Consider the following 22,823-nt stretch of genomic DNA (forward strand, 5'->3'; position numbering starts at 1 on the left):
ATACAATAATGAAAAGGACAAGAACATAAAGTAGAGTATTATTTGCTCTCAAATATGAATGAAGCTCGTAGAGCACAACATTTGGGGTTTTAAGTAATTAGTTACATACATGAATGTTCTTTGAAGAAATACTGAAAGTTCGGACTGATTTTTGTCCATTGGAATTTTCATTTTCATTTTCTAAATCAATACTTTTGGTTTGTTTAAGTTTAATTGCATTATTAAAAGCATGATGATCTATGTATAGGCCTTTGAGTTAAAGGCTAACATACCCGTCGGGGGTAAATACATAATTTTATCCCGGTATCTATGATGAGTTTATTTACAAACACTGGGTCGATGCCACTGCTTGTGGAATTTTTATTCCCCGATGTTATCAGTAGCCCAGTAGTCAGCACTTATGCGTTGACATGAATTATCATTGATATGGTCATAATTAAAATGAACTGTTTCTAAACGTTTGAATTAATGGAATACTAAGGTTTTTCTACTTCAGGAATATATTACCTTAAATAAGCTGTATTTTGCAAAATATTTAGGAATTTTTGGTCCTCAATGCTCTTAAACGTCGTGCTTTATTTGGCCTTTTTAACTTTTTGTGATTGGAGAGTTACTGAGGAATATTTTGTAGACGACACAAACGTCTGTCGTATATATAAAATTTCAATCTTGGTATGTATGATGACTTTTATTTTCATAGGATCAGAAGTTAAGTAATGGACTTCTCAAAGTGCTTTATAAACAAAACATGTACATGTAAAGATAACTTTACTCATTATTACAAGTACACAGAAACTCAGTGGAAACTGCCAGGAAATGACCGTTTCAGAGTCTCAAGTCTTTGCATAAATGCATTTCGTTTTATAATTTTGTGGGCATGAATATAAACTATCCGCAAAATTTAAATGTTTTTTTTTAATATAATGACTTTTAACAGATCTCAAAGAACACTTTATCACCTGTTTTCTATGTACATTCGTTATAAAGAAAAAAACAAGGATCAAAGAATCAGTGTTAACTTTAACAAGCCAGTTAAATTGTCAATAATAAAAGCAAATTAATTGTTTGCTTTCAGATTAAACATATGTAGAAGCTGTTTTTTTTAATTTATATACAAATATTTACAAATTGCACTAATCATAACAAAAACACCTTAAACATTTTGAGAATGTATTTGTTCTTCAAATAAATATTTTTATTACATCTTCACCAAAGTTACACAATGTTATACCACAAAGAGTAAACACAATAAATCGTACTTAAGGAATGTATATCGATTTTCCTTTCAATTAACTGTGATCAAATAGATTCTGAGCATACGATTTGACATTGGTGGTACAGGCTTGTAAGTGTTATATATATTACTGTATCATTATCGCAAAAATAAATTGCACTAAGATAAAAACTACAGTTGAGGGTCTTTCCACTCAAATTCACTTTAAATACTAAAAAACAGTATGTCTGGCCTTATAAATGATAGTTTACAATGTTTGAGGCACTTTTTGAATCAATTAAGGGTAATAATAAGGCACTCCCGGTTAGGTCAAAGTCAATTCAGTGTAAAAAAATAACTTACTTTTATCTGATAACTATATTTTTCTATATACTTTTGCTTTAGATAAGGGAGATAAATTGCAACTGCAGGTTTAAAAAAGGTAAATTGACGTTGCGTTTTTCAGGGTCATACAATGTATGTCTACTAACCTATTGCAAAATATCCCAGTCCTTTATCATTTTTGAATATGGATCTGACCTTAAACTTTTGACCTTGACCCCATTTCATTTTTGATGGATCAAGGACCGCAATTCTAAAGACCCTAGGTTTCTTTCACTTTTGGTTTACCAGTTATAATTACATTTTTAAATACAGAAAGGGACATAACTTTCATATGGAGTCTCCTGGTCGCTGCGATTAAAATTAATTTTAAGATCCTGAGAGTATAACGAACAATTTGGTGAAATAATTTTGTCGTAACCTTTTACGGTTACCAGCTGAGCAGGAAACATAAAATGTGATGACTACAGTACAGTAAAATAAAGTGCAAATAGATTTGAAAACTATAGCAATACAGTTACAGCCGTCAAAACATTATACATTGAATGCTTAAGAAAGATATATGAAAGTTCAACTCAGAGGCGGATTTGGGAGGCAGGGGGCCAGCCCCTCCCTTTCTTGGAAAAAAATGGTTGCTGCTATAGGGAATCACTGAAGCGTGACTGGGCCGGCCCCCTGTAAGGCACTCAGTGGGTCCCACTTCTGAAAATTTCTGGATCCGACACTACAACTGCCGGTGGTGTAAATACATTATGGTGAACAAGCTAAGCTATACAATATGGAATCATGGTAATGTACACGTGGTACAAATATGAACCATAGGCTTTCGGTCATGGAATTTTTAACAAGCATAATATTATACAAAGTGCATTTCCTCTATTTATCAAAACCTTTTTTGCGTGGTGTAAATGATTGTTTAAATTGTATAATTAATTGGTTTTTTTGATTCGTGGAAAGACTGATTCAACCGTACACGAATAGCCTATAAAGATGAATGCTAGACATTTAATCGATTTGATGTTCAGTCGCTAACTTTTTAGGAACGTCAAATCGCTAATATTTAATTAATATTCACGACTGTCACTGATAACATGTATTACATCGCAAAGCGGGAAAAACTGACAGGGCAAGTCTAAACATAAATTAAAAAATCAAGCTATCATTTTTGTGTTGGTTTCTTACAAGAATTATTTCGGTATTGAAAAATCGGAGAAGAATGCAAAATGACATTTACAAATGCACATATAATTAATATCAATCTTTTGTTGTTATTTTACTTTTTCCATGCCCGTTATAAATTATAAGAAAGTAATTTTCGGACTATGTAAGGAATAACACTGAAAAAGAACAAACTGAAGGATGGAAGCAGAATACCATTAATCCAAAAAAATGATTTTTGAAATTAAATTGTGTATGAACTAAAGTTTCCAAATACATCTACTATTAGTTTTTACAGCAACAAAAACCCATTGATACAAATCATAAATCAGAGACAGTCACTCCTATATGAAGTGGATTGACAATTTTGACTGTGTAAACATATAAATTGATTGATCTTGCTTATAATTTTTACTACTTAAAGATCCACATAAAAGAGAGGCGAAAGATCCTATAAGAACTTTCAAGTTATAAGTAAAAATTAACTGACAAGGCCAAGGTAAAGATGAAAGACCAACATACAAAAAACATAACTAACATAACTAAAGACTGAGCAACACGAACCCAACCAATAGCTAGAGGTGATCGCACTGCTCTCAAAGGGTCCTAACTCATATATACGAGAGGAACGAAAGATACCAAAGGGACAAACTCATAAACCTAAAACAAACTGACAACGCAAATGGCTAAAAATGAAAAAGACAAACAAACTACAGCACACATGACACAACATAGAAAACTAAAGAATAAGCTACACGAACCCCACCAAATAACTAGGGGTGATCGCAGGTGCTCCGGAAGGGTAAGCAGATCCTACTCCACATGTGGCACCCGTCGTGTTGCTTATGTGATAACAAATCCGGTAAATAGTCTAATTAGATAGGCCACATTCATGAAAGAGAAGGGGATTATGGTTACGACGTAAGGAACATATCCGATGTCATTTGTGAAACGGTTATTCCATAACGGCCAACCAACTCTTGATGGCGTCCGTAAAATTTACGAAGGGATGATTTCAACTTCACCATTTGGAACTCTTGGTTTAATAGCTTCCTTGTGGGCAGCAACCCTCTATCAAGAAAATCATGATAGAAAATGCTAGCATGGAAATATCGTATCCATTGGGAGATATATACCCCGTATGCAGGTGCTGCTGGAATGTTGCTACTTAGAAATTGAAAGTTCAAAATTTGAAAGCTGAAATCATTTCTTTTGTCGTAAAGTTTTGCTTTGTAATGTGGCATCCTACTATATTCTCGAGTATTTTACATAAACGCAAAACAATGTAAAAATTGTCATCTAAAGACAATAATTTTAAATAGTGGTCTTACGAGTTCAGCCATTTGACATTTCGGTCAATCAAATTGACAAATCAATTATTATGGTTTCCAAGATAATATGATAAAATATGATAAAAGTAGTAAATTTCTTATTTTACACGCCAAGGCATAAAATCCTAGAGGAAGTCTTTTGACAGCTATGATGCATTTAACAGAATAGATATCTCAATATTTTGAGCATTTATCGCTCTGTCCGGTTTATTCTATCTATAGCATTTAATATCGCTCGTAAGTATTATCATTTTGAAACTATTCAGCAAAATATAGACTAAAGGGGAACTAGCTAGTGTATTGTTCAGAATTATATTACATATAACAACGAAAATTAAGATTAGATGAAAATTAAATAATAACAGTACTAAAAAAAGCTTCGGAACGCATCTTCTAACTGAAACAGAAAACAGTAAAACTTCGATATTCCTCTGTATTAACCTTCTATCGCATGTACTACAGTCACACAGCCAGATACATACACTTTTGTATTTCGCAAGATTTGAGGGTAGGGTGAACATTTGTGTCACAATGAAACAAATGTTTTGGATATGGTTTAGATAAAATGCGTACAACGTACACATTTGAAGAAATCGTGAATGTGATGACATAATTGATAACATATCTACAGAAAGTTCCCCAAAAATAAGTAAGTTTTTCTTCAAAATATTATAAATGAAAAATGTGTTTTCCCTTTTTTAGCTATTCCAGATCCTTTGTATTTTTTAGAATGTTTTGAAATATAGAAATAGTCAGTTTGATAACATTATAGTTTGATTTGAATAAGCAAAAGATCGACATGAATACATTCTAGCATTTCTTATCCATCGAACTCAACTACTTAAAAACTAAAGGTTTCATGTAGAACAAAAATAAGGTTGTAATAGATTTAGGAAATCTGAAATGACCCTTAAGGCTATAAATACCTTTCATATCTTATAACTGGACCAGGTTGTACTAGAGAAATGCATTCATATTTCAGTCACCTATACAAATATATTGAAATAAACTGCTTCCTTGTGAGTGATTTATTTTGTGCATTTTATTATCTCATTCTTTTTAAACTCCTGTATTTGTAAATAATTTATAATGCTTGTAACCTCCTACCACGTTATACTTTGTCAGATAAAACTAAAGTGGATCTTCACGTATCTTTGAACTGTGTTGTCAATTGTAAACAGCAATGCATCTTCTCTCGACAAAAATAAATATAAAAATTTGATAGTCACACGTTTAATGTCAATTTTTCGTAACATCCTTACGATTTATCACATTTAAACTCGTTCACATGACAAAAGCATAAATTAAGTGAACACGAATATGTCATAAATACAACTGAACAAGCTCATTTTGATAACAAAAAGGTTATTGCAATTAAACCGATTTATTTTTCGCGGATACGTTATTTCGTGTTAAGCGCTTTCTGGCCAATTTAGCGGCGTGTTATTTCTTGAACTTCACATTTACTTCATGAAGTTTGAATAGGAAAAATTTCATTTCTTTTCCGATGATTTATATTCACGTCATTTTTCTAATCGCGAAAGTTACAACGAAAGTTAGGACGCATGAAATTATTAAACGTGTTGTTGTTTTAATTTTTTTTAAATAATTAAGCGCTGGCGGCTTGCAGTATTGTTTGTTTAACCCTTATTTATATATCTGTATCTCGTTGATCTTCTTTATTTATGCTTAAATAAAAGTATCACGTCCAATATCGGAATATTTATCCTTGTCCTTGAATGCCAGTTAAGTATGTTATTGGACGTTGAATACCCATTCATAATAACTTAACGAATATCAATTTACTACTACATCCTTATTCCATAAAACAAAAGAACAAATAAAAGCCAAAAATTCTTAAATGACGAAAACGTTTCATTGTTTTGAAACTTTAATGGGTTCCAACTTCATATTATTATTCTTTGCTTTGTTAGCCAATTACAAGGTAATGGTCAGCTAATATGAATGAGTCATTCTCTGATCTTGCTACATTGTATGCAATCTATCGAAACAGTTTTACTTGGCAAATCCCAAAATTTGTTGTCATGGACGTCATGTTTGAAATTTAAAAAAAAAACAACACATAAGCTATTTAAAAAAAAAACATGTGCTGATAATTTTACCACTCTCTCAACGTTTGCGAATAATGCAGCTGTCTGAAACATGATTTATATAAGTTTATTATTTTGAATGAATAAAGGCAACAGTAGTATATCGCTGTTCAAAATTCATTAATCGATAGAGAAAAAACAAATCCGGGTTACAAACTAAAACTGAGGGAAACGTATCAAATACAAGAGAACTACGACACAACAGAGACACAACACCGAAATGTAAAACACACAGAAACGAACAATTTTAACTTTTAGTTTTTTGTGTACAATTTGGAGTTTAATATGGCGTTCATAATTACTGAACTAGTATATATTTGTTTAGGGGCCAGCTGAAGGACGCCTCCGGGTGCGGGAATTTCTCGTTGCATTGAAGACCTGTTGGTGACCTTCTGCTGTCGCCTGCTCTGTGGTCGGGTTGTTGTCTCTTTGGCACATTCCCCATTTCCATTCTCAATTTTATAATGTAACAATGGCCATTTCTGACTTGGTATAGAGCATTTTATGAAAAAATGGTGGTATTGAACCTGGTTTTGTGGCATGTCAAACCTCCCGCTTTAATGGCAGTGTTAATCATAACATTAAAATGACAACATTACACGACGGGGCTACAATAAATAAATGGGAGAAAATATAGGACAGACAATTGAATAAACAATTGATTGAAGTTTAAGACAATACAAACTCTAGATTTAGCTACTTTATATTATCCTGACTGAGGAATAAATGCAAGAAAAGTATTGCTTCTACATGGAAATTATCGTAGTCAAAAAGTGTATTCAGAGGCAAATGTACTTCTGTAAAAAAAACATCAAATATAAGTTAGCCTCATTGGTTGATATCTTTGGCGGAAGTACATGTGATACATTCTCATTCTTTCAATATCCAAGTGGTGGTTGGTTTAAGGGCTATGTTTGGTCAGGCAATACATATTGCCTGTTTGGGTTGATGAGGTTATTGATAAGTTCCCCCCTCTACCACCCATAGGTACCAAAATGTGGATATGTTTTTATATTTATATTTCAATATTGGTATTACATGTATGCATTTTGGGTTGATGAGCACGAGACAACATTAGAAAAACATGAGCATTACCATGGTATCATGTTGACAAAACAAACCTTCGCTTTACCGATTTCCAAGGGAAAGGTCAATTAGGGCAAGTGTATTGGCAGTTTGTGTTTGCTTTTTCATTACAATGGTAAAAATAAGATTATATATCTCGGATGACAATAATGTTGATTATAATGCTTCATTTTATGAGCTCCAGAGTAGTTTTATAACTGAAAAACAACTGTGCACTATATCCAGTGAGCTCTTCTGCATTGCATTGTGCATGGTAGTCCACATTTTGGTTTCTGAAACGTTATGATATTATCTTGTATTCGGTTCTTTCCTCTAGAGTTTTCTATGCCCATAACTTAACATGAACTGGATGCAAGATTATATCAATCACTGAGGATATGTGTAGATGCAGATCCTTTATCATTTATACTAAGAAAAAATCATAACTTTGGAATTATAATTGCATTTTTGCAGTTCTTAAGGTGGCTCGGGACTATTCGACTGCGCATAATTTCACGCATGAATTACAAAAGTATTTGTTGTAAATTCGATATAATTTTTTTAAATCTTTTGATTGATAAGAAATGTTAAATTATTGTAGCTATGTGACTTATAGAATATTTTCGTTATTATCCGTATTTGTAAATGACATTTCATCCATTTTCACCATTTTCCCGCCAAAATTTGGGTTTTAAGGTAAAAAAAAAATTTTCCTTATCGGTGAACTATGTTTTTTATTTGCTCATTCTTTGAAGCTATATTTCAGCTTTTTATATAATAGTTTTGGACCAATTGTCATAGAAAGTTTTTTTGATATTCCGATAAAGATATGTCAACACCTCTATTTTTCCTATCATTTCATTGAAAAATGGTCCCTTTTACATATCTGTTTAAAAGTAAAATTTTGAGCTTAAATGGTCCGTGACCCCTTATTTGTTTTCGACCAACTTGATTCACTTTCTGTAAAGAATAAAATATAAAAAAATACGGCACTTCTGATAGAAACTTCGAATAGTCCCGAGCCACCTTAAGTGTATTCTTGTAGGTGTTACACTGAGAATAAAGCGGGCATTGAGGAGGATTCCGGTAAAATACTTTTAATTTTGGTTGATTATTATGAATATGAAATTACTATTCCAAAAAAGGTACGCCACCAAGTATATATAGCAAGCTTAAAATAATGACTTGGATAATTCAACAATTGTTTCATTTGTTATGAAACCAACAATAGGTATGTTCTTTTATGTCAAAAAGAGAATCCACAATACTGTGTGAGCCATTGGTCTCAGTCGGAATGCAGATGATCGTTTGCAGGGACATGACAGGTAAAATAAATTAAGTTAACCTAGCATAGCTCATACCAAGTATACGTTGATTTTTTATATTTTTTTTTTGGTACTGGTTAATGTTTGAGCACGTCTTGTGTGTTTTTTTACTTTGAAGATAATATATATACAATGTATATATTTACATTTGTTGTTTTTTTCTTTTTTCAAAATTCTTATATTTGCATGAGTTAAATGTTTCGTAGTTTTTCAGTTTTTGACATCAGTGATCAAAGGAATTGAGATCGATTGTTAGTAGTGTCGCATCAGTATAAAACCATATAGACTAGTATACACCCCACACTTTTAATGTACCTGTCCTTAGTCAGGAACCTTGTTAGTAGTTGAATGCCATATCTTAATTTGGAGAATTGGCTTTAAATAAACTCATCATATATACTATTATTAAAACAGATGTTATGTAAATATTAAATGATGTCTGGCCTTCTTTAACGTGTCAATAGTGTAGTCATGCTCGCGTTTGTTTACATTGAGAAATCTTGATAATAATTTCTATATCTTTATCTACGATAACCACATACATATAAGCTGTAGTTTTATTTATCAAAAGAAATTAGTCAGTGAAAAGAAAATCTTTAAATGATTTTGGTAAAACATAATCAATATTCGTGCACATCCTGGTGGGGTTTTTTACGAACACATTTCATAATTCTCTTCTGGATACGTTACCATATGGAAATTAAACTGTATATTACATGTAAAAACAATGTTCCCATACATATATGAAAACTTTGTATTTATATAATCAAAATGTCGATTACTTAATTTTGCTTTTCATTTTTTGTTAATTCTTATACTGAATAGAAATTTGTTTCGTAGTAGTTTGACTTATATATTTATGAAATAAGACAAAAATGTTACATATAAATAGAATTTTCTGAAAATTAAAGTTCAGTATACAAAAAGGTCAAATATGAGACAAGCATTTGATTGTGAAATATTTAGCACTCAAATGTATCGTCAATGACCCTCTTTTAAATCTGATAGCTGATCCACATTGTTTGAGAGTGATGTATGCATTTATTTAATGGTCTCTCAAATACAGTCACTTCCTTGTTAGTGATTTATTGTCTGCATTTATTAAAAACGTTTGAAATATTTCATAATCCTGTCGTCGTACCAAGCATAACAAGTAACAGTTTAGTAGATTCGGGAGCCCTTTCTATTAAATCTTCTGTACATAATGTTATGACAAATATTAAAAACGTCCTGCGTGGTTACAAAATCTTGTTTTGATATTTTTGACAAAACCAAATATTTGGATTTGAAATAAATACACATTATCTCTTTTATGTATGATATCTTAGGATATTTTTTGAACAGTTCATATGACATGGAAGAACTTAAGTGATCATAGATAAGCCATAAATGCTACTAAATTAACTATGGTACATGTAGCAAAATAATTTAAACCATAACATTTATAGTAACAAAAAGGTTATCGTATACCTAAGTTTCTTTGAAAAGAAATTTTTTATCTTTTAAATTATGTTCCCCTCAAATCATTTGAATGATTCAGGTTGAAAGACTGAGGGGTTCGTCGTGGATCAATTTAGAATATGGTTGTAAACAATATTGAGCTAGGAACATTTCAAATATTAACTCATCTTGAATTTATTGTCATATTTCATACTCTTTGAACATTCATGTTACAAATATTAGTACCCGTAAGAATCGTACTACTATGGTAGAAAAACATTAAAGTATACCATGAAGTAAAACTGTTATTTTAACTTCTTTTGTATTACGTTACATTTGTTAGCTTTTCAAAGATGATACCTCATCCAAAACGATGCTTTCTGGGCCAATAAGTAAGGAGGTTCATAGCTCAGAGTTCACTAAATGTTGGAAGATGAATGTAGAGGGATTACCTACTTTTTATCTAGCTTTTGCAAATATTCTTTAATTCTTTGGAGTTTGTTTTTTTTTTTGTTTTATTTTCGTGCACAACGATTTAAGTTTATTTCAAACATGTTGTACGCTTTAAAATCACCAGTGTAGCGTTCTTAATCAACTTCCATTTGAATGTCTCTTCTTCTTGGCGATTTTTCTATGTTCTCTAAAATATCATCTGCCTTGTAGATGTTTTTTTCTGTAGGAACAATTTTGCACCTATGAGTTGTGATATATTTTTTATTCATTCAAAATATTAGCGTTATTATATTAATACTCATAAATAAATGTTTACCATAAACAATTATTCCTCTGCTATTTATCGGAAAATTGTTTCATGTATGTAACCATTGATTTTTTTCATTTGATTAAGGACTTTCCGTTTTGAATTTTCCTAGGAGTGTTAAGTATTTTTGTGATTTTACTTTTTCTTCCAGTCGATTGTTCTTTGTCATACTGTTTAAACTGTTAGCCAAGAAACAATTTTCTTATTATGTAATATACGTTTATCTATTATTTGTGAGCTTTGACAATAAACGTATCTCTATATGACACCTTCCACCATGAAGCAATAAAACTGTTAACTATAGGAAAAGATTCCACAAGAATGTCCTGGAATGCTTAACATATATAAGTTATATTTGAATCCAAAGCCATTAGTAGAATCATATTAGTGATGAATCATATACATATTTGTTAGAACAAAAACGAAAATAAAACAAAATGGAAAGCATTTATAATGCTCCAAAATTTTGTTATTTATTCGTTTTTAGGTATTCTACGTACATATTTGAAACGAGATTATGAATTGAAAAAAAAATTTTTTGCATTGACCATATGTAAAAAAGCGATTTCTGATATCAAACTTTTAAGGAACGATGAGACAAATTTTATTTATCTTAGGAAAGTGATTTTTACCTCTAGTTCATTTAAATCGATAACTAAATGGCCTTCATGTATTGAATATACATGAAGTACGGGTGATCAAGTTACATGATAAAAATGACAGCAGTATAAATTATGTAAGACAAAATCCTTTCAGCTAGTACTATATTCAGCTAGTTGAGGCAGTTAAGTCAATTGCACAGAGTTAATAACCGTAAATCGGTAAGTTGTTTCATACACGGTGGTTCAGACATGACAAAACCTCTTAATATTTCGACTACGCCAAGCATATCACTCTAAGTCACCTAAGTTATATCATCGATCCAATTGAAGTGGGATTTATAACTATAGGATCCAATATCATGTTTATACAATGTATGCAAATAAATGATTTGGATGTGTAAAACACTCAACAACGACAGTTGGAATGCGAGGTAACACAGTAAAACATATTTGTTTGTCATCACTGTGTTCATCGATTTAATGCTTATGGATAAGCAATTAATTCCCCTGCTTATTAAAACTAAGCAATGATTTGGCGATATAATAGTCACGTTTGTCCTAAAATGCTCTTTTTCAAAGGAAGCGGATTTTTATAGTTTCACTTATAGATGTAGAGCCGGCACATCTTTTTGTCCAGCACATATCGATTTTTCACCTACGTCTAAAACTTGTAAAATGAAAATGTCTACTATTTTTGCAGTACAGATGAAATGATTCAAATGAATTGTTGTTATAGAAACGATACAAAACCGGAATTGAACATGTAGAATTTATATCGTCAAAGTAAGTCTAAAATCTTCGTTGATACATAACTGGCTTGCATGACAAAAATCTGACCTCATTTAGATCAATATACATGTCATGTTGCTAATTTCATATGGCTCAGCAATTTTTTTTTTCAAAAGAATGAACTCCTTTAAATATTGCAGATCATTTTTGTTAATTGAGTTAAGCCTTCCAATTGATATTTTATAGTGTGTTTTTCTTTGTTGTGATGTAACTATTGTTTCAGAAAAGGGAGAAGGTTTGATACCATTAAAAACGTTTAATCCCGCTGCAAATGGTTGCATCTGTCCTAAGTCAGGAATCTGATATACAGAAGTTGTCGTCTGTTTATGTAGTTCATACGTGTTTCTCGTTTCTCGTTTTTATATAGATTAGACCGTTGGTTTTTCCGCTTGAATGGTTTTACACAAATAATTTGCGCTTTATAGCTTTCTGTTCGGTGTAAGCCAAGGGTCCGTGTTGAAGGCCATACGTTGATCTATAATGGTTTACTTTTACAAAATTGTTATGGTGATGGAGAGTTGTCTCATCGGCATTCATACCACGTCATCCTATATCTATATGATAATTTTTTTCAAAGTGATATTATACCAAATAGAAATCCTTTTGTACAAATATCTTAGCATCTGCCGAATGTCGTATCTGCAGGTTAATAAACTCATCATAGATACAAGGACTCAATTTAGTATATACGCCAGACGCGCGTTTCGTCTAAAAAAGACTCATCAGTGACGCTCGAATCCAAAATAGTTAAAAATGCCAAATAAAGTACGAAGTTGAAGAGCATTGAGGACCAAAATTCCGAAAAGTTTTGCCAAAAACAGCTAAGGTAATCTATGTCTGAGGTAGAAAAGCCTTAGTATTTCAAAAATTCAAAATTTTGTAAACAGTTAATTTATAAATATAACCAAATTAATGATAATTCATGTCAACACAAAAGTGCTGACTACTGGGCGTATGATACCCTCGGGTAAATAAATCGCCACCAGCAGTGGTATCGACCCAGTGGTAGTAAATAAACTCATCATAGATACCAGGACAAAATTTAGTATATATACCCCAGACGCGCGTTTCGTCTTAAAAAAAAAGACCCATCAGTGACGCTCGGTAATCTATGCCTGAGGTAGAAAAGCCTTAGTATTTGAAAAATTCAAAATTTTGTCAACAGTTAATTTATAGATATAACTATATCAATGATAATTCTTGTCAGCTCAAAAGTGCTGACTACTGGGCTTGTGATATCCTCGGGGAAATAAATCTCCACTAGCAGTGGTATCCTAATGTATTCTACCGACTGATTTATTCACATTAATAAAGTATATTTCAACAGAGATGAGTTTTGTCAGTGTCTGTTTTTGAGGTTGTTCGTTATTTCAAATACTGCGCTCAATTGAGTTCCATGATTATTTTCCACCAGAATGGGTGATGTTTTTCAAAGTACTATATAAAACATTGTTATGTCATTATGGTCTGTAAATACATTCTATTTCCAGAAATTAAACTTGTATTCATTGATTTTTTTTGAAACTGTAAAGGGTGCTCATGTCTGTTGATAGCGAATAGTTGGTCACTATGTTTTTTGTTCCGTCTCCAAAGATATAACAATCAGCAACTGTGATCGATTATATTTTAGTGGTGTGAGTATAATAAAGTGATGCAAGTTGTATTAGTTAGAAGAATTGAGTTATGCGAGTTTGTCGTGAGCCGAGTTTTTAAGACAAATTGAATATAGAACCATTTCTGCATGCTTACAAAACGTAGACAGTCAGGAACCAGCTACGGACTTGTAATTGTGGTTTTCTTAATTAAGCTACACTTATTAAAGAAATCACTTATGAAGTTATAAAGTGCATTACATACATTAACTATTTATTATTGTATAATACTTTAGAAGATCGTCGGCTCTGAGACAAAATAGCTGACAAATGATCGTCTTAAAATTTAAAAGAGAACAGGTTCATTGTGTCAACAAAATATTAGAAATGAAAGTGGAGGGTCATTGAATATAGCAATTAACATTACTTTGGTGTGTTTATAAATGGTTCTTTTATCTTAAAAGGGTATTACAGTTTACATTATATTACAATATAATATATAGCAAAATAGAGAATGGAAATGGGGAATGTGTCAAAGAGACAACAACCCGACCAAATAAAAAACAACATCAGAGGGTCACCAACAGGTCTTCAATGTAGCGAGAAATTCCCGCACCCGGAGGCGCCCTTCAGCCGGCCCCTAAACAAATATATACTAGTCCAGTGACAATGAACGCCATACCAATCTCCAAACTGCAGACAAGAAACTAAAATTAAAATAATACAAGACTAGCAAAGGCCAGAGGCTCCTGACTTGGGACAGGCGCAAAAATGCGACGGGGTTAAACATGTTTTTGAGATCTCAACCCTCCCCCTATACCTCTAACCAATGTAGAAAAGTAAACGCATAACAATACGCACATTAAAATTCAGTTCAAGAGAAGTCCGAGTCTGATGTCAGAAGATGTAACCAAAGAAAATTAACAAAATGACAATAATACATAAATAACAACAGACTACTAGCAGTTAACTGACATGCCAGCTCCAGACTTCAATTAAACTGACTGAAAGATTATGATTTCATCATATGAACATCAGGCACAATCCTTCCCGTTAGGGGTTTAGTATCATACCATCATAACATACATGAGAAGAACATAACCCGTGTCATGCCAACAACTGTTTTTAGAATAAATGTGTTTAGTTCCGATGCAAAGACCTTATCAGTGACTCAATATTAACGCCAAAATATGCAATCTTTAATGACTTGACAACAGTATCGTAATCATATCCTTTCTTAATAAGTCTATTCAAAGGTTTAGTAAGTTTTTGAGGTGAATACTGACATCTTTGTGCTTTATAAAGAATATTTCTCCATAAACAATTGGATGTGAATACCTGAGTGACTGACCATTGGTGTTTCTTTTTTTAAATGGTTTATAAAACAATACTTTAATTTAATATTTTATCTACACTATTTTGTGTAGGATTTTTTTTAATATCAGTCTTAAGTGAGTTTTTGTAAACAGAAGACAATCATCTTTATTATTTTATCATATTTTTTATTATAAGAAGACAAATAAAATGTTTACTTATATTTCAACTACCAGTACCTGCAAACTATTGAAGAAAAAAAACAAAGATCAAATAGGCCGTGAGTTTTTCGTTGAAATTGTTTTACATTTGTAATTTCGGAGCCTTTCAAAGCTAACTATGCGGTGTTGGCTTTGTTGCCACAACTCAATAACAAAATTAAGGAAATGATATGATAAGAATATGAACTTAAAAACACTTAGTGTGGTATAATTGCTATTGATATAACTCTAAAAGAAACCAAAATTGCGCAGAAATTCATACTTATAGGTCACCGCATTGCCTTCAAAAATGAGCAAAGCCCATACCGCATAAACAGCTATAAAACATATCCAACATCGAATGGATTTTGGGTAGATAGTTATCAAAGGTACCAGGATTATAATTTACTACGCCAGACAAAACGCAATAAACATTCAGTGGAAAATTTGACCTTGTGCAATGCCAAGATACAGGTATCGACAGATTGTAGATCCATGAATGTATATATGTGTATAACACACAAGTACTATTTAGTTTGCTTTTAATTTACTGATAACAAAATCAATATGTATACCAATAAAACAATATTTAATGATCTTATTACAATGTTGAATTGGTAACCTTTTAGAATAATATGTCTGGAAACTATCATCTGACCATGACCTCATTATCATGCACATTGGTCAATTTTAAATTTTCCTGATGTAGTTTGTTCTTATATGCTATATGACAAATGTGAGTTATATTCAATACATGAAATGATTGTTATGTGTGCGCATGTCTTTTTAGCAGTGTTCATCTGACCTTGGCTACAGTTTCATGGTTATATGATCAATGTTATATTTAACTGGTTTGGTTTGTTTCGTAAATGTACAATACGTCAACTATATCTAAAGCATTATTGGTTTATGAAATGATTGTAAGGTGTACATGTATTTCCAATACGGTTTATATGACCTGTACCTCATTTTCCTGGATTATATTAAACTGAAGTAAGGCTTAATATTTAGGTCTATCAACATAATATCAAAGGTTTAGTAAAGAGGGCGAGCTATTTCAGTGTATGCACTCTTGTTCTTTACAGCATGCGTTTTTCTGCAGTATAAAAATGGTTACGCCATCAGAATAGAACAGTGATTATCTATAAATTATTTATAGAATGAATGATACATAAAAAGGGAGGATGACAATAAACAGGAACCGAGACACCGTATCATACTATCGGAACTACATAAGTTCCCATCTTTTTTCTCCGACAAAATAAAATACAACGTGATACGTTAAAAAAATGAACAAAAATTAACCGGCATAAAATGTGTAATTAAACTAACAACACAACATATTCCAGATGTGAATCATGGTTTACTTATCTTACTAGAGAACATTAGATCACTCCCTTAATGGCGGGGTTCGTGTTGTTCAGTCTTCGATGTTGTGTTTGTGTACTTTTTTTTGTCTGTTGTTTTTTTTCTCTTTTTGACCATTGCATTTTGTATGTATTTTTGACTTTCGTCTCTCTTTTATAAGGTGTCATAAGGTGGACCAGAAATTGTATTGGTCTAGAAGTGATGTTGTTTGTCTTTTTTTTAAGTATATGTGTATGATTTTCTATCAATGAATAGCCACCAGAGACAAAATGCCTTAGATGCCTTCTTTTAAATTCAAACAAGATATGTTATGTTTATTGCAATAGCCTAAGCAAAACAATTCGGAATAAAAGTCTTGCATTGCAGTGTCTTTGTTTTGATTTAGATCTTGATATGTCGAACAAAAACTAGTCAATTCAATAAAAAAAGCCTTGAGTGTACTTTTTGTGGTTTGATATGTGTAGGCGAAACAAAGAGCAGATTGAACAACCGAATGAATGGACATATGTCAAGTGTGAACGATATTCATAACCAACAAATCGTTTACCAACATTTCAACCTAATTGACCATTCAGAAAATTCCATTAAATTTCGCATTTTAGAAAAAAATTATCACCACACCAATAATCCGAAATAAAAAACACCGTTTCGCAGAAAAAGAGAAGAGTACTGGATCAGAGAATTAGGTACTGCAACACCTTATTGATGTAACGATAAAAAAAGATACTGTAGGTAACTTGAGTAGCCCTAACTGTAGTTCAGTGAATGTGATGGATTTATTCAATAGGTCTCTTCGTCGGCCGAGGAGCCATGGACATCGTCATTATAATCCACCTGATATGCATGATGTTTCTATAGATGGCCTTGCCGAACATATCAACAAACCTCTTGGAATTCGTCACAATCGCTCTTAACTGTACTCACTTCCGCTTTCTAGACTGAACTCTCTATTGAAAGTGTGTTTAGAATGCCACACTACAGATAGTCGATCTTCGAAGTATAAAATAGTTGCCATGGTGATGAATATTGCTAACCATATAATATTCTAACCCGTTTTTGAACATTCGGAGGAACTGCAAAAAAGTTCATTCTTCAATTTGAAGTTCACAAACAAGGGTATTGATGCTATAAATATAAGTAATATTCTTCACCATAAAAGAGTAAAAAGCAACATTCCTTCTTACTTTAAAGATCAATCTTGTCCTATAGTATCGTATGCCTACACCAAACCTGCTGCATCTATAGTTTTTAATCACAAAACAGTGTTGCAAAATTTAAATATTGATGACCTCAAAGCTAAACCACCTGAGTGTGCCTGTTCACATTCTAATTTAGTGTATAATCCTGCTGGCCATATAATTTCTGGAGACCTAAACATAGCCAATAACTACAAGTTGAGACAACTTTTGTCCAAGGGTCCGAAATACAGAGAGAGCCACATCCAATCAATTGGAAGCAGAACTTCAATCTACTAATGGATTCTTTTGAGGGTTATGCAAAAGACTGAGCAAAAAGAGAAACGCTTGAGGTTGACACTTTACGGAGTGGGTAAAATCAGTGAGGTCTTTGATTCAGATAAGAGTAAGTATGCTTAAAGGGTCAATGAGCACCAAAGCTCCTCCAGTCTTTAAAGACCCTCAGGTCATAGAGGAGTTGTCTTGCCTCCATGACAAGTATGTTGTCGTTCCAACTGACACAGCCTCAAACAATTTTGTTTTTGTTTGCAAGAAACACTACATTGACTGCCTGGAACTGGGGATAAATAACACACTTGGAAATCCTACATATACACTAAGTACGCTTACGAAGCAGGAGATCCTGGAAAACCACATATCGGTTCTAATCTCCTTTGGTGTTAATCCAAAGGATGAAGACCAGGATCTTCCATCCTTATATTGGATTCCTAAGCTTTACAAGAATCCTTATAAGAAAAGGTATATTGCAGATTCTTCCAAGTGTTCCACTAAACCCCTTTCTAAAGTTCTAACTGCCATACTTACTGCAGTCAAAGAAGGACTTAAGAAATATTCCGAAACGACATATTCAAGAAGTGGTGTTAAATAGATGTAAAAGTTTACAATCTCAATCATTAAAACATTGTACCAACATTAAAACCTTTGATTTTTCAACTCTTTATACCACTATTCCACATACTTAACTTGAAGCTCGACTGAAAGAACACGTCAGCTTATATTTCTTTCACAAAAAGGGCACTAGACGTTTTAAATATCTAGTTATGGGCTGGAGTTTACTTTGTGAAAAATCTTACAGAGTCAAGGAGAAAATATACCGACGAGAAAATCACTGCCATGCTGGACCTTTTAATTGATAACATATTTGTTGAATTTGGAGGTTTCGTCTTCGAACAGACTATTGGAATCCCAATGGGTACCAATTGCGTTCCTCTACTTGCAAATTTGTTTTTATATTCCTATGAAGCAGAATTTATCCAATGGCTTGTACAGAAAGGAAAAAAGAATTTAGCCCAGTCTTTTCATTTCACCTATATATTGATGATGTACTGTCTCTTAATTATAATAGATTCAGTGATAACTTACATTTAATTTATCCAAGTGAAGGTGAAATTAAAGATACTACCGACACAGCTGAATCTGCTTTATATTTAGACCTTTTTTTCTCGAAATGACTACCGATGGTAGGTTGAATACCAAAATTTATGACAAACGCGATGATTTTAATTTTCCTATAGTCAACTTTAGCCATATTCAAGCGGCACCAGCATATGGAGTATGTGTCTCAATTGATATGTTATTCTAGAGCTAGCTCAAAGAACGTTGATTTTGTTGAACGAGGAATACTGCTTTCTCAAAATTTGTTTAGACAGGGCTATGAATCAATCAATTAAGGTCATCACTCAAGACATTTTACGGTCGCCATCATGAGCTGATTGGCCATTATGACAAAAGTGTGTCCGAAATCATATCTGATATTCTTCCTCAGTCATAATGACCTTCCATCATTACCGAACTGAACAACGAAATAACACGACGGGTGCCATATACGGTGCAAGAAATGCTTACTCTTCCGGAGCACCTGATTTCATTCCTGGTTTTTAGTGGAGTTTGTGTTGTTTCTTAATTATTATTTTTAACTGTTGATGTAAATGTCCTTTTGGTTTTGTGAGTCGTTGTTTACTCTTTGGTTTTGATTGTTATTGTCTTCTCATTTTCATCTTCATCTTTTGATCATAGTATAATACTTCTGAGGTTTATTTCTACTCAGAATACACCCTTTATGATTCACGAAAGCCCAAAAATTTAATAAATATTTTTAATGTGTTATTACGTAATCGTATCTACATCAAATTGTATTTCAATTACAACCTTCATTAATATGCAACACGTAAATTCGTCGAGTAACACCAATTAGTTCATGTTCACACTATTTTTAAACATTATGTATTAACATTGAACGATAATTTGCATAAGCATCTACAATTGTCACATAATCAAAACTTCACTAAAGTAAGATTTCTTATGGTGTTATTGAATGTATTTACAATATGAGGAAAATGACAGTTAGACTACAATTGTCCTGCTCCGTTACAATTTATATTTTCCTCCTTACTAGATAAAACAAATAGTTAATACTGCCTTTTGTCTGATCTCGAGACATCTAAAATATATTCGTTGCCCATTAACATGATATATAAACTATATAAATGTCAAAAATCTGGAAGCCTATTAAAATTTCTAATAAAATTTACCTCTCAATTGATGCTTTCCTCGTAATTTGCATTTTGAGGAAATTGACAATTTCTTCAAACAGTCCATAAAAAGTGTGCTAGGCTTGGACTATTCTGCTAAAATCATTACATTGTGAGCGAACACTTACTAGTAGCTGGTTAAGTTTTTTTTAAATGATTGTAATTAAACAAGATAAAGGTACAATTAAAAATGTACATCAACGTATTACAATTAAAAATGTACATCAACGTATTACTTGACGATTTATTATTTATGTTTGCTTTCTGTCTCATCAGCGCCAAAAAAAATATATATTGCAGCGAAATTTATTCAAATAAATAAACAAACTCAAACGAAATGACTTAAACTGTCGTTAAAAGCGATATTGCTAATTTTCAAATAAATTGGACAATAAGATGAAAAAGTTAAATCGTTTCAAACTTATACATTTTTTTTTAATTTGGAATTTATTCGAATTTCTATTATAAAAGTAATAAATGTTTTAACTGGAATGATATGACATAACTCGCACAAATAATCATATATAAATGTGTTGTTCTGAATGTCATAAGTACATGAATTAAAGAAAATCACAAACAAAAACAAACCGCAATTAACATTAAGATATCAGGCATTACTAAGCGCCATTTAGATAAATAGACAGTTAACACTTAAAATATAAATATAATTAATACTAATCAAATATTGAAAGAATAAAACATTTCAAAATGGTCAAGAAGGAATATTCATCGTAGAAGAAACATCAAATATGCAAGGATGGTTACCATGTACATATAAGGCTGAGTTATGACTTTGACAACACCACTACCTGAAAAAAGTTGTAAAACAGAGGTGAGATTAAGTTAAGTTAATACATTATTTTTTCATCTAGCTTGATGTCCATAAACTCATCATAGATACTAGGATAAAATTATATATTTACAAATGACTTATCAAAGACGCTCAAATTCAAAATTTTTAAAAAGGCCAAATGAAGCACGAAGTTGAAGAGAATCGTGGATCAAACATTCCTAAAAGTTTTGCCAAATACAGCTAAGGTAATCTATTCCTGAGGTAAAAAAGCCTTAGTAGTTATAAAATTCAAAGTTTAGTTAACAGTTAATTTATAATTATGAACATATCAATGATAGCTCAAGTCAACACAAAAGTGCTGTCTACTGGGCTGGTGATACCGCCAGCAGTGACATCAATCTATTCAGATCAAGGAAAGGCTAAAAAAGACTTGATTCTTGTCTAAATTTGCGAGAGAGAACAAAATGAAATTGTTTTACGAACTGGATACGTTTGTATAAAATCTTAAAATGTTTTAATAAATAATCAACACAAACAACATAAAAGTTACATTCAGACATATTTCCGATAACTGACAGATAATAGAAATGAAAAGGTTTAGTGACTTATGTAACAGTATGTCAACAGTGTATAACAATCTAGATTAAACTTACACATGGTAGGACTGATGGTTGGAGATGGATCATAACCTGCATCACACACACATTTACTAGTACCAGAATCACATGTAGCATGGGTAACACATTCACCTGATGCACAATTGACTTTAGGACTCTTTCCTGTAATTGAAAACCAACAGAAATTATTGGGTATAGGACAATGTAACAATTATTCAATTCAAAGAAATAATTTCAAAATATGGTCAGTTCCCCTTAATATGTGTCAAACTGTCAATTAAGAAGAGTCTACATTTGTAAATAGATTATATGGAAAGTTTCGTATTGTGTACTATTGTTTGTCTGTTTTTTTTCTTTTTTACCATGGTGGTGTCGGTTTATTTTCCGCTTATGATTTTGAACGTCCCTCTGGTATGAATTTCCTCTGTTTCAAGACAGTTACTATTTTAAATAATGTAGCATTTCCTCTGAGTTTTCGAGAAAAAAATCGCCAGTAAGTAGACAAAAACAAATTTACTGATTCACTGGGACATATGTGGTGCAAAAACTCACTGTAATTATAGTTATTGAGTGACATAACATATTTTATAAATCTCTACAAGTAAGTTAAGTAAGTAAAAGCAAAAGCAGTATACCGCTTTTCAATATTAATAAATCAATTTAACTGAAACAAATCCGGGTCACAAACCAAAACCGAGGGAAACACATAAACTATTAGAGGAAAACAACGGAACAATAAAACACTAAACGGCTACTAAAACAAACAGCAGGATACATATATACGCACTATATGATAACAACTGACGAATTCCAGTCTTAATACGAAAAGTTTTCAATTGATTATTAACCGACATTGTTTTAAATACCTGTATATCAAAGTATAGACATTTTTTAGTGTATCATGCACACAAATCAGATCGTGTATTTTTAATGAAAATTGTGATCTTAAATGGGCTATATACAAATTGAACAGGTAAATAATCCAGCTCTTTTGATATTTTGGCTTTCGGTATGTAAAAGAAAAATGGTTTATGTAAATGCAATACATTGATCGTTAATTTTTAGAGCATGTGACT

General features: G+C 32.0%; 1 protein-coding gene across 1 annotated transcript in view; it reads right to left on the reverse strand.

Annotated features, from left to right (window-relative positions):
- The window catches only part of LOC143045196 (uncharacterized), a 265,357-nt gene that overhangs the window by 232,527 nt on the left and 10,007 nt on the right, over positions 1 to 22,823 (reverse strand). Inside the window, exon 6 of the mRNA XM_076217539.1 lies at positions 21,784 to 21,909. Within this exon, the coding sequence (XP_076073654.1) occupies positions 21,784 to 21,909 (126 nt within the window). The remainder of the gene's footprint in view (positions 1 to 21,783; positions 21,910 to 22,823) is intronic.

This window comes from Mytilus galloprovincialis, chromosome 9 (genome assembly GCF_965363235.1).
Source record: "Mytilus galloprovincialis chromosome 9, xbMytGall1.hap1.1, whole genome shotgun sequence".
Lineage (NCBI taxonomy): Eukaryota > Metazoa > Mollusca > Bivalvia > Mytilida > Mytilidae > Mytilus > Mytilus galloprovincialis.